The sequence below is a fragment of the Cynocephalus volans genome, chromosome 1 (genome assembly GCF_027409185.1).
Source record: "Cynocephalus volans isolate mCynVol1 chromosome 1, mCynVol1.pri, whole genome shotgun sequence".
NCBI classification, from domain to species: Eukaryota; Metazoa; Chordata; class Mammalia; order Dermoptera; family Cynocephalidae; genus Cynocephalus; species Cynocephalus volans.
The window spans coordinates 22090980-22103229 of record NC_084460.1 but is presented as its reverse complement, the minus strand read 5'-3'; the positions used below and the strand labels follow the sequence as shown (position 1 = coordinate 22103229).

Genomic DNA, 12250 nt, shown 5'->3' with positions numbered 1-12250 from the left:
GATGGATGAATTCTTTTATCATTATGCAGTGGCCCTCATTATCTCTTTCTGTGAGTTTTAGTTTAAAGTCTGTTTTGTCAGATAAAAGAATAGCTACTTGGGCCGGCCCGTGGCTCACTCGGGAGAGTGCGGTGCTGATAACACCAAGGCCCCGGGTTCGGATCCCATATACGGATGGCCGGTTCGCTCACTGGCTGAGCGTGGTGCTGACAACACCAAGTCAAGGGTTAAGATCCCCTTACCGGTCATCTTTAAAAAAAAAAAAAAAAAAAGAATAGCTACTCCAGCTCGTTTTTCTTTTCTGTTTGCATGGTAAATCTTTTTCCATCCTTTCACTCTTAGTCTATGTGAGTGTTTATGGGTGAGGTGGGTCTCTTGAAGGCAGCATATAGTTGGGTCCTCCTTTTTAATCCAGTCAGCCAGTCTGTGTCTTTTGATTGGGGAATTTAAGCCTTTTACATTAAGACTTGTTATTGAAAAGTGTTGGTTTACTCCTAGCATTTTATTGATTTTTGTTTGGATGTCTTTTGTTCCTTTCTTTCTGATTTACTGTTTGTCTTCTGTATTTGTTGGTTTCTTGGTTTGTAGATAAACTTTTTTTTTTCCTCTTCATTGTTGGCATTTTTATTTTTTACTAGTGGGTTTTAAGTTTTCTTGAGTTTTTATGGCAGTGGTAGTTATTTTTCAGGTACTAAACCCAGTATTTCGTTGTGAATTTCTTGTAAGGTTGGTCATATGGTAGTGAACTTCCACAGTTTTTGTTTGTCTGAGAAATATACTGGTTGCCCTTCATTTTGGAAGGATAGCCTTGCAGGGTAGAGTATTCTTGGCTGGCAATCTCTGTCTTTTAGTATTTTGAATATATCATCCCATTCCTTTCTGTCTTTTAGGGTTTGTGATGAAAAGTCCGATGTTAATCTAATTGGGGCTCCCTTATAGGTGATTTGATGCTTCTCTACTGCAGCTTTTAAGATTCTGTCTTTGTCTTTGAGTTTTGCCAATTTGACTATAACATGTCTTGGAGAAGATCGTTTTGTATTGAATACAGTTGGGGATCTTTGAGCTTCCTGAATCTGAAGATCTGTATCTTTTCCTATACCTGGGAATTTTTCTGGCACTATTTTATTGAATATGTTTTCAATGCAGTCTCCTTTTCCTCCCCTTCTGGATAACCCATGGCTCGGATATTTGGGCGCTTAAGGTTGATCGGTATCTCTCTTACATTTTCTTCCATGTTTTTAATTCTTTTTTCTTTTTTTTTTGTCTGCCTGTGTTATTTCAAACAACTCATCTTCAAGGTCAGATGTTCTCTTTTCTGCTTCTGCAAACCTGCTGGTTAAACTCTGTTGTGTTTTTTATTTCATTGAATGAATTCTTCAGCTTGGCAAGCTCTGCTACATTCTTTATCAGGGCATTCATTTCCTTGTCATTTCTTCTCTCAGGTCCTATATAGTTTTCCTCGTTTCATCATGTTGTCTAGCTGAGTTTTCTTGTATCTCATTTAGTTTCCTTAGAATTATCACTTGAAATTCCTTGTCAGACATTTCAAGGGCTTCTTGTTCTATAGTATCTATATTTTGAGAGTTACTACCCTTTGGTGGTGTACTTCCTTGATTTTTCATATTTCTGGTATTTTTCCTTTGATGTTTAATCATTGTGGCTAGGGATTTCATGGTCCACTGGCTTGACACTATTGTCTGGCTAGGATGCTGCTGGGGCTGCCAATTTGGCATGGCTACCTCAGTATCTGCTCGGTCACCCGCTGGCACCTTGGGCGCATGGTCGCCTCAGGTCTTGGGCCTCTCCGGGGAGGCGCCTCTCTGGTTGACATGCACTCGGCCGGGCTGGTGATGGGGTCTGGTTGTGGCAAGGCCTTCCTGCTAGGTTGCACGCTGGCACCACAGGATCTGTGGTCTCCGCGGATCTCGGGCCTCTCCAGAGGGGCGCCTCTCTGCTCAGCACGCAGTTGGCTGGGCTGGGGATGGAGTCCAGTGGCGACGAGGCCTACCTGCTCGGTCACACGCCGGCGCTGTGGGGGCGCATGGTCTCCGCAGGACTTGGGCCTCTCCAGCGGGGCGCCTCCTCCAGGTTTTTAATAAGCCTATTCCTCCCAGCTGGAAAGGGTGCAGAGTCTCATCAGGTGGATCAGGGAACCTGGTCTGCCATGCCGTTCCCCTCTCAGGTCTCCTCAGTCCTCCACTGCTGCTGCTCCTGCTGCTGCATCACCAAACCTCAGTTTTCTTATCTACTAAACAGACAAGATTCCACCTGCTCTTCCTAATTCAAAGTTCTAGTAAACAATATGTAATAACACTTTAAACATATAAAACAGTTTATGTGGAAAATTGCTGTCTTAATTTCAAAAGCTGGTCTAATTTTTTTTTTAAGTTAAGCTAAAACAAATATAAAAGATTCTCTGCATACAGGAGTTTTCATTTTTAGAGGTTGAGCATCCCTTATCCAAAACACTTGGGATCAGAAGTATTTCTGATTTTAGTTTTTGGTTTTTTTTTTTGACTGTGGTATGTTTACAGAATTCATAATGGTTGAGCATCCCTAATCCAAAAGCCCAAAATCCAAAATGCTCCAGTGAATATTTCTTTTGAGCATCATGTCAGTGCTCAAAAAGTTTTGGGTTTTGGAGATTTCAGATTTCAGATTTTTGGATTGGGGATACTCAACCTGTATTTATTATGGCATTATAGAATCCAAAGCTTAAATATAAGCAGTTTGCTCTGTAAAAAGTGCAAATAATTTTATTTGCCCAAGAAACCTGACAGTTGTATATTACTGTTTGAGAGATTTAATTCAAAAGTTATTACTTAGTAGACTAACTCTTTTGATGTCTTCTTCCAGGTTGCTGATTTTGAAAACTTTATTGGATCACTAAATGACCAGGGTTACCTCTTGAAAAAAGGGCCAAAGGCTTACCAGCTTCAAACTATGTAAAAGGACTTTACCAAGTTAGGGCCTCCTGAGTTTATTAATAATTTAAAGCCATCTCAATAATGAAGAATATTAAAAAAAAACAAAAAACAAACAAAAAGACAAACAAAAAAACCCAGGTGTTCTTTGGAAAATGATGTCTCAAAAGTATTGTAAAGGAAAATAGTGTTAGATATGGCAAACTAATTTAAGAAGTGATAGTCATGTGTTAATTTTTTGCAACTTCTCTAAAAGGCTACTTACAGTATTTTATCTAAATGATATAATTATAAATTACTTATATTTTTGACCTTTTATTTTTATAAATATTTTATTGTTTTGCATATCAAATCTCCATGTGGGTACACATTCAGATAATCTGTGAACAAATGAACATGTCTGTATTCCAATAAAACTTCATTTATAGAAACTAAAGTTTGAATTTCATAAAATTTTCATGCATCAAGAATACAAAATACTTTTTTTTTTTTTTTTTTTAGCCATTTTATAATAATAGGCAGTGGACCTGACCTGGCCTACAGGCTGTAGTTTGTAGACTCTTGGTTGCAAATAATGGGAACTGACTAACTGATACCAGAGTTTTTTGAAAGAATTTTGGTTCACTCAGAATTGTTAGAAGGCTTTTGAACCAGGAGGGGAAGCTTCCAGGAGCAGTTTATAAAACCATGCCTCAGAAATGACCTGAAGAGGAATACTAATATCCTGTTGCCACACAGGGGACCAGAGGCAAGTGCTACTGTCTTCATGCTCCACTGATGCCACTTCTATACTGAGAAGCTTTGCCTCTGCAGAAAGATGGAAGAATGCCCCTACTCAGACCAGAATGGCAAAAAAAGGATTCTTCATGGGGTGTTCTTAAATTGCTGAATTCAAAAGAATTCTCTTCCAGAAACATCTGATTGAAAAAGTCTGGGTCATATGCTCCTTTAATAGGATGCTAGGGAGTTTTCCTGGTTCCGCTTTAGGGAAGCAAGACCAGTAAGTCCAGAATTTCCCATATTTTGTGAGATGATTCAGATGGTACTGGGCTGGCAGCCAAATTCATTTATTTATAAAGCACAAGCTCTAATGTTCCAAGAACTCAGGAAATGTGAACCATTGTTGGAGTATATATTAAAATACAACTTTCAGCAAACCAGAAGATAAATGGAAAATTAAAAAAAAAAACAAACTAGCAGTATCCATTGAATGTTTGTCAGACCAAAACTAAAATATATGTGAGCATTAGTGCCATAAAACACAATGTAAATATTAAATCCTGATTTTTAAAAAGGAAGGAGTGAGAAGGTAGATGGTAGTGGAAATATGCTGTTTTTATATTTAAAGGATAGGTTTGGGGTTAAAAGATATTTAAACCTGATAAGTCTTTTAATAGCATTAGAAGAATATTTCTCAAAGGTCAGCACATAGATAATATCAACCAAAATAAAGTGGCAGACATAAGAGAGAAAAGGAAATATATTAATTCATAGTTGTTCAGAGAGGAAAATAAGGATCTTTTATACCTTTTGTCCAGAAGGTCAAAGGATAAGGCTATTATTCTATAAAGCTATAGAAAAAAAGATGATATAAACCTAAGGTATCAGAAGAAACTGTTCCATGTTTTCTTAGATTCTGTATTTGTCTACTTGGCAACCATTAATCACTGGGCCAAACATCCAGTTTACTTCTCCCCTGCAATCCAGTTTTTGTGGGAACACAAAAATTACAGCAAGGTTAATGGTGGAATGGACAGTCCCCAGCGTCACTCCCACAATTGACCAATTTACAACTATTAAAAAAGCAATGTTCACTATTGGATAATAGAAATGCTACTGATTTTTGTGTGTTGATTTTGTATCCTGCTACTGTGCTGAAATCATTTATCAACTCCAAGAGTTTTTTTGTAGAGGCTTTAGGCTGTTCGATATATAGGATCATGTCATCTGCAAACAGGGACAGTTTGACTTCATCTTTTCCTGTCTGGATGCCCTTTATTTCCTTCTCTTCTCTGATTGCTCTGGCTAGTACTTCCAACACTATGTTGAATAGGAGTGGTGAGAGTGGGCATCCTTGTCTAGTTCCTGTTCTTAAAGGAAAAGCTTTCAGCTTTTCCCCATTCAGAATGATATTGGCAGTGGGTTTATCATATATGGCTTTAATTATGTTGAGATACTTTCCCTCTATACCTAACTTATAGAGGGTCTTTGTCATGAATGAGTGCGGAATTTTATCGAATGCTTTTTCAGGATCTATAGAGATGATCATATGGTCCTTCTGTTTGATTTTATTAATATGGTGTATCACATTTATTGATTTGCGTATGTTGAACCAACCCTGCATCCCTGGGATGAATCCCACTTGATCGTGGTGAATAATTATACGTATGTGTTGCTGTAATCTGTTTGCTAGTATTTTATTGAGGAATTTTGCATCTATATTCATCAAGGATATCAGCCTGTAGTTTTCTTTTTTGGTTATATCTTTACCTGGTTTTGGTATCAGGATGATGTTTGCTTCATAAAAAGAGTTCGGGAGGCTTGCGTCCATTTCAATCTTTTGGAATAGTTTGTAAAGAATCAGTGTCAATTCCACTTTGAATGTTTGGTAAAATTCTGCTGTGAATCCATCTGGTCCTGGGCTTTTCTTTGTTGGAAAGCCTGCCCATTTACAATAGCCACCAAAAAAATAAAATACTTAGGAATTGAGTTAACCAAGGAGGTGAAAAATCTCTATAATGAGAACTACAAACCACTGCTGAGAGAAATTAGAGAGGATACAAGAAGATGGAAAGATATCCCATGCTCTTGGATTGGAAGAATCAACATAGTGAAAATGTCCATACTACCCAAAGTGATATACAAATTTAATGCAATCCCCATCAAAATTCCAAAGACATTTTTCTCAGAAATGGAAAGAACTATCCAGACCTTTATATGGAATAATAAAAGACCACATGTAGCCAAAGCAATGCTGAGCAAAAAAAATAAAGCTGAAGGCATAACACTACCCAACTTTAAGCTATACTACAAAGCTATAATAACCAAAACAGTATGGCACTGGCATAAAAACACACACTGATCAATGGAATAGAATAGAGAATCCAGAAATCAACCCACACACTTACTGCCATCTGATCTTTGACAAAGGCACCAAGCCTATTCACTGGGGAAGGGACGGCCTCTTCAGCAAATGGTGCTGGGATAACTGGATATCCATATGCAGGAGAATGAAACTAGACCCATACCTCTCACCATATACTAAAATCAACTCAAAATGGATTAAGGATTTAAATATACACCCTGAAACAATAAAACTTCTTAAAGAAAACATAGGAGAAACACTTCAGGAAATAGGACTGGACACAGACTTCATGAATACGACCCCAAAAGCACGGGCAACCAAAGGAAAAATAAACAAATGGGATTATATCAAACTAAAGAGCTTCTGCACAGCAAAAGAAACAATTAACAGAGTTAAAAGACAACCAACAGAGTGGGAGAAAATATTTGCAAAATATACATCTGACAAAGGATTAATATCCAGAATATACAAGGAACTCAAACAACTTTACAAGAAAAAAACAAGCAACCCAATTAAAAAATGGGCAAAAGAGCTAAGTAGGCATTTCTCTAAGGAAGATATACAAATGGCCAACAGACATATGAAAAAATGCTCAACATCACTCAGCATTCGGGAAATGCAAATCATAACTACACTGAGATACCATCTAACCCCAGTTAGGATGGCTAAAATCCAAAAGACTGTGAATGATAAATGCTGGTGAGGTTGCGGAGAAAAAGGAACTCTCATACATTGTTGGTGGGACTGCAAAATGGTGCAGCCTCTATGGAAAATGGTATGGAGGTTCCTCAAACAATTGTAGATAGATCTACCATATGACCCAGCTATCCTACTGCTGGGAATATACCCAGAGGAATGGAAATCATCAAGTCGAAGGTATACCTGTTCCCAATGTTCATTGCAGCACTCTTTACAATAGCCAGGAGTTGGAACCAGCCCAAATGTCCATCATCGGATGAGTGGATACGGAAAATGTGGTACATCTACACAATGGAATACTACTCAGCCCTAAAAACGAATGAAATACTGCCATTTGCAACAACATGGATGGACCTTGAGAGAATTATATTAAGTGAAACAAGTCAGGCACAGAAAGAGAAATACCACATGTTCTCACTTATTGGTGGGAGCTAAAAATAAATAAATAAATTCACACACACACACACACACACACACACACACACACACACACACACACACAAAAAAAAGCCGGGGGGCGGGGGGGAGAAGACATAACAACTACAATTCCTTGAAGTAGATATGACAAGCAAACAGAAAGGACATTGTTGGGTAGGAGGGAGGAGGGAGGGAGGTTTCGGTAATGGGCCACCATAATCAACCACATTGTATATCGACAAAATAAAATTAAGAAAAAAAAAAAAATAAATTGATCACTCACTAAAGAAAAAAAAAAAAGCAATGACTGCCAAGCTGGGGCCACTAGAGCTCAGGGGAAGAGGAAGAGAGATCTACTGAGTTCATGAAGGCGGGATTAGCTGCAATGAAAGAAAGAAGGGACCACTCAGACTGATTTGAGCCCCGGCCATTTCAAGGCTGGCCCTGGTAAGCACATAGAGCAAGAGCTGGCAAAAACCACAGCTGTGCCCTTTGTGTGAAGTTGCTTGCAGATTGCAGGGAAGAGGAGGGCCTTGGTGGACCCCAGGCCAGCAAGACCACTGACAGGGTACCCATGGTCCCACACAGGAGTGAGTGGCCACAGACAACTGAAAAAAGGAACCACTCAAAGGCTGGTGAGTCATCACAAGGAACCAGCACATGGCCTGTCCCATGGGAATTGTTAGGAGTATAGGGGATGGAGGAAATGGGCCTACCTTGGGAACACGGGCACAGCATGGACAACTGATCTGCCCTCCAGTCAGCTTAGGCCCACTCAGTGGAGACTGGTCAGGAGTATAGATCTACAGGGGGTGCAGTTTGCTGAAAAGACTCAGGTCCAGACCAGAATTTCCACACAACCCAGGTGTATTGGACCTTACAAGACCCAGAAGTGCTTAAAAGATCAACAGTTAAAACCTGAGCTGCATAAAAAGCCTTCCCCATGGATTCAGCAGCAAAGCAGCAGTTTAACTCAACCTAGAGCTCAACTGATGATCCCCATAGGAAGTTCCCCTATTTTAGAAGTAAGCAAAGGAGAACAAATTAGTTCCAGTGCAGAGCTGAAGTAGTGGGGGTAGCTAATAATCCAACACAGAAGTGAAAGAAAACACAAAACACCCACAGATCAGAGATAAAGTTCTGATATTAACCAGTAAAGGTCTAACACCACCAAAGAAAACCTATAAAACCTAAAAGAGCCAGAAGCCACCTGGGCTCCTGAGCTGAAATGGGGGCATTTTGGGTGCCTCAGCCATTCCCCCTTGCCCTCTGCAACCAGGCCATCAAAGGTACTAGCCATGGGCCAGTCCCCCCCCACCTCCATTTCCATACCCCTTCTCCCCTTCCTCTCCTCCCCCACTGCTCCACAACATCTTTGAATGTATAAAATATATATAATAATTACAAAATAAATACATTGCTATTTCTCCCTTCCTTTGAAAGTAAATTACACCAAGGTCAAGGGTTCGGATCCCTGAACGTGCCAGCTGCCAAAACAAAAACAAAAACAAAAACAAAAGCAGTTACACTACAAATACTCCAACCATAAACCTCAACATCTGTGTTTCACTTCCTGCCCAATAGGGGATATCCTGGGCTGGCTGGTTACCTCAGTTGGTTACAGGACAGCCTTTTAACACCAAGGTTAAGGGTTTGGATCCCCATACTGGCCAGCTGCCAAAAAAACCAAACCAATAGGTGACGTCCCCACCTAACAACTTCCCACCACTTTAGCAATAAAGGCTCTGGCCTTGATGCCTCCCTATGTGGCCCAGCATGGCATAGCAAGTTATGTCCCCATTCCCTGGGAAATGCAAGTACTGTAACACATTCTTTCAAACGCAGTAGTCTCATGTCTGTCTTATCATGCCTGGTTAAAACAAATCCTGGGTACAAGTTTTAGAACAGAAATATACAAACAAAGCAAAGCAAAAAACATCATGAAAAGCTTGTTTTGTTTGTTTGTTTTTTTTCTATTTTTGTGACCAGTAAGGGGATTGCAACCCTTGGCTTGGTGTCTTCTGCACCGCGCTCAGCCAATGAGTGCACTGGCCATCCCTATATAGGATCCAAACCCGCGGCGGGAGTGCCGCTGCGCTCCCAGCGCCACACTCTCCCGAATGAGCCACGGGGTCAGCCCGTGAAAAGTTTTTAACATGCAAAAATTGCCTAGCATATTCATGGCAGAAATAAACCTAAACCTAAATGCCATATTAAATGTAAATGGGCTAAACTCACCTATTGAAACAAAAAGATTTTCAGATGGGATCACAAACTCATAAGGGTAGGCAAAGGTATACCAGGAAAATGCAAGCCAACAGAAAGCAAGGGTATAGTTTGTGTGTGTGTGTGTGTGTGTGTGTGTGTGTGTGTGTGTGTGTGTGTGTGTGTGTGTGTGTGTGTGTATTGAAATCAGGGCAAAGCCCATTTGTTACACTTCTTGCTGTATAACAAAGCAATATGAACGCAATGAGAAGCCCAAAGGAACTTTACCTCAGCAACTCCCCTGTTAGAAGGAGAAAACTGAGTACAGCCCCAATTCAAAGTTGGCTTGTTTTTTATTGTGAAGACAAGGAAGTTTCACAAGAAAAAGCAATTGATTTAATCATTTCAAAAGGACACAAAGACATGGGCAATGTGACAAAAGTTATCTATGGCTAAGTATAGCTTAAGCAATGGAAACTAGTAACATCATTTAAATCTAAGTATAATTGTCTCTAAAGTTTACATCAACAAATAGCTTGCACATAGCAAACATTTTTTCACATTTTTCCTACAGCAATTCTTTAAAGTCTCTTAACAGGATCGGTATGTCAACCACCTGTTAGCTCTAAAATCATTAAAGTGTACAATCCCATACCTAAACAGTGATTAGAGTTGATTAGATGGGCTTTTGCCCACTGGCTGTAGACCATTGTCTCTGAACTGATGACTTTTGTTCCGTACATGCATTACTTAAAAACCCTATTCTAAAAATCAAACGAGAATCAAGATTTCTAACCTACTGCACCCATTAAACAAAGAAGGGTACTTTATAATGCTAAGAAGAGCAATTCACAATAATTACATAATTCTGGATATGTGCCAAGTAACAATTAGGAAGCAGAAGCTACAGGAGATAGTAGCAAACAGAAACTCATTAATGGAAGATTTTAGTTCTCTCTCTTCATGGCAGTTAAATAGGTAAAAATGAAGGACAAAAAATGTGAATTATAGTGAGGTGAATCTAATCGATAAATACCAAGTCTGTATCCTTAAAATAATATACCTTCTTTCAAATATTCACAGAAGTTGCAAATGTTAATAACCACAAAGTAGATGTTAAAATTCCAGAAAGTGTCAATATTAGGCAATATTCTCTTATCGCAAAGCAATAAAACTAAAAACTTAAAATTTGCACATAAGTAACTGGAGTCTAAGAAATAAAAACCAAAAATTTTGTACATCGTCTATGAGTTAACACTAATTCTGGAAAACAGCATGGTAGATCAGAGTTGGGTGGGGCTAGGGGCAGAGCTATGAGGATCAGGTAACTTAAGTTTGGGCTCAAATCCTTTTACAGTGGCCCAGTGAGTCCTTGACCTTATCCTTTAGTTATCTCAGTTCCTGACTGCATAATTGGAATAGACACACTTATCAACTGCAGAATATCCACTTGGCTCCCTCATTTGTAGATCAGACCTATTAAGATGGGAAGGACCCAACAGTAAAGCAAAGGCAATGCTGTGTCCCTGGATTAATTAAAAAGATTAGTGCTGCTGTCTCTTTTGGAAGATGAAGAAATGTACTATTTAACTCACTTGTTAGGCTTATTGTAGAAGATGTCTTAGAAAAATGGCAGTGGAATATCTTAAATTACTCTAATTGCAACTGTAGTTCCAAGTGTAGTAGTCTCTACTGGAGCAAATCAACACAAGCCCTGGAATTTGGTATGCAGCTATAAATTTAGCAAATCCTATTTTCTGTTTTCTAATAGACAACACTGGAAACAGTTTGCTTTCACCTACCAACGAGAACAGTATTCCCTCAATGTCTTATCTTGGGACTATGACAGCTCTAATTCTCCATCATAATTTGATACATGGAGATTGACCACCTCATCATCCCAAAGGATGCCATTCTGGTCCATACATTGATGACATCATGCTGATAGAATGATAAAGGTGAGCAGACTGTATCAAACATCCTAGATGCCTTGGTAAGTCATCAGTACCATAGCTTGGTGGTAAACCTCACAAAAATTTAGGGGCCTACCTTCTCGATGAAGATTTTGGGGTTGAGGAGTCTGTAGCATATCAGAATATACCCTGCAAAGTGAAAGACAAGTTCTCCTTTGGCATCCCCTTCTACTCTGAAAGACACACAATACTTGGTGAGCTTCTTTGAATTTTAGAAGCGATGTACAACCCACTGGGTGTGCTACTCTGACCCACTTACTGTCTTACCCATAATACTGCTAGTTCTGAGTGGGGCTCAGCAAGAGAAGGCTTTCCAGCTGATCCAAGCTGCAGTGCGAACATCCTGGTCACTGTGCTCTAAAAGTCTGTGTCAGATTACTGTATGAAGCCTGATCCAGGCAGGTCCTGATAGGACAATCACAACATAGGCCTCCAGGATTGGAATAAGGCCAGATTCTCTTCAGCAAATAGCTATTTCTCCTTTTAAGAAACAGCTTCAGGGCTGGCCGGTTAGCCTACTTGGTTAGAGCATGGTCTTGATAACACCAAGGTCAGGGGTTGAATCCCTATACTGGCCAATCGCTAAAAAAAAAAAAGAAAGAAACAGCTCCAAGCTCTCCACTGAACACTTATTTATTGTCCACAGGACTCTAGAAGTATTCTCTGATCCCCCAAGTCATAAAGTTGAGTGGGTGCAGCAGCACCAATCATAAAGTGAAAGCAGCAGATGCAAGAACAGGCTTGAGTGGGTCTCGAAGGCCCAGTATGTTTTCAGGAGCATGTGACTCACTTCCAATGTGTCTGGTCCTACCACACTGCCCTCTTCCCTCCATATCCGAGGCCTCGTGGGGAGTTCCCTAGGTCCAGCTGACTGAGAAAGAAACATTTTGAGCTTGGTTTATGGAAGGTTCTACATGACATGCTGGCATAACCAAAAGTGGCCTGCT

The 12250-nt window shown here is 39.8% G+C and overlaps 1 protein-coding gene across 1 annotated transcript in view; it reads left to right on the top strand.

Moving 5' to 3' along the window:
- MCM8 (minichromosome maintenance 8 homologous recombination repair factor) overlaps positions 1-3084 on the top strand; it is a 42387-nt gene extending 39303 nt beyond the window's left edge. The window contains exon 19 of the mRNA XM_063101936.1: positions 2857-3084. Coding sequence (XP_062958006.1) covers positions 2857-2949 — 93 coding nt within the window. The 3' untranslated portion in view covers positions 2950-3084. The remainder of the gene's footprint in view (positions 1-2856) is intronic.
- The last annotated feature ends 9166 nt before the right edge of the window (positions 3085-12250 follow it).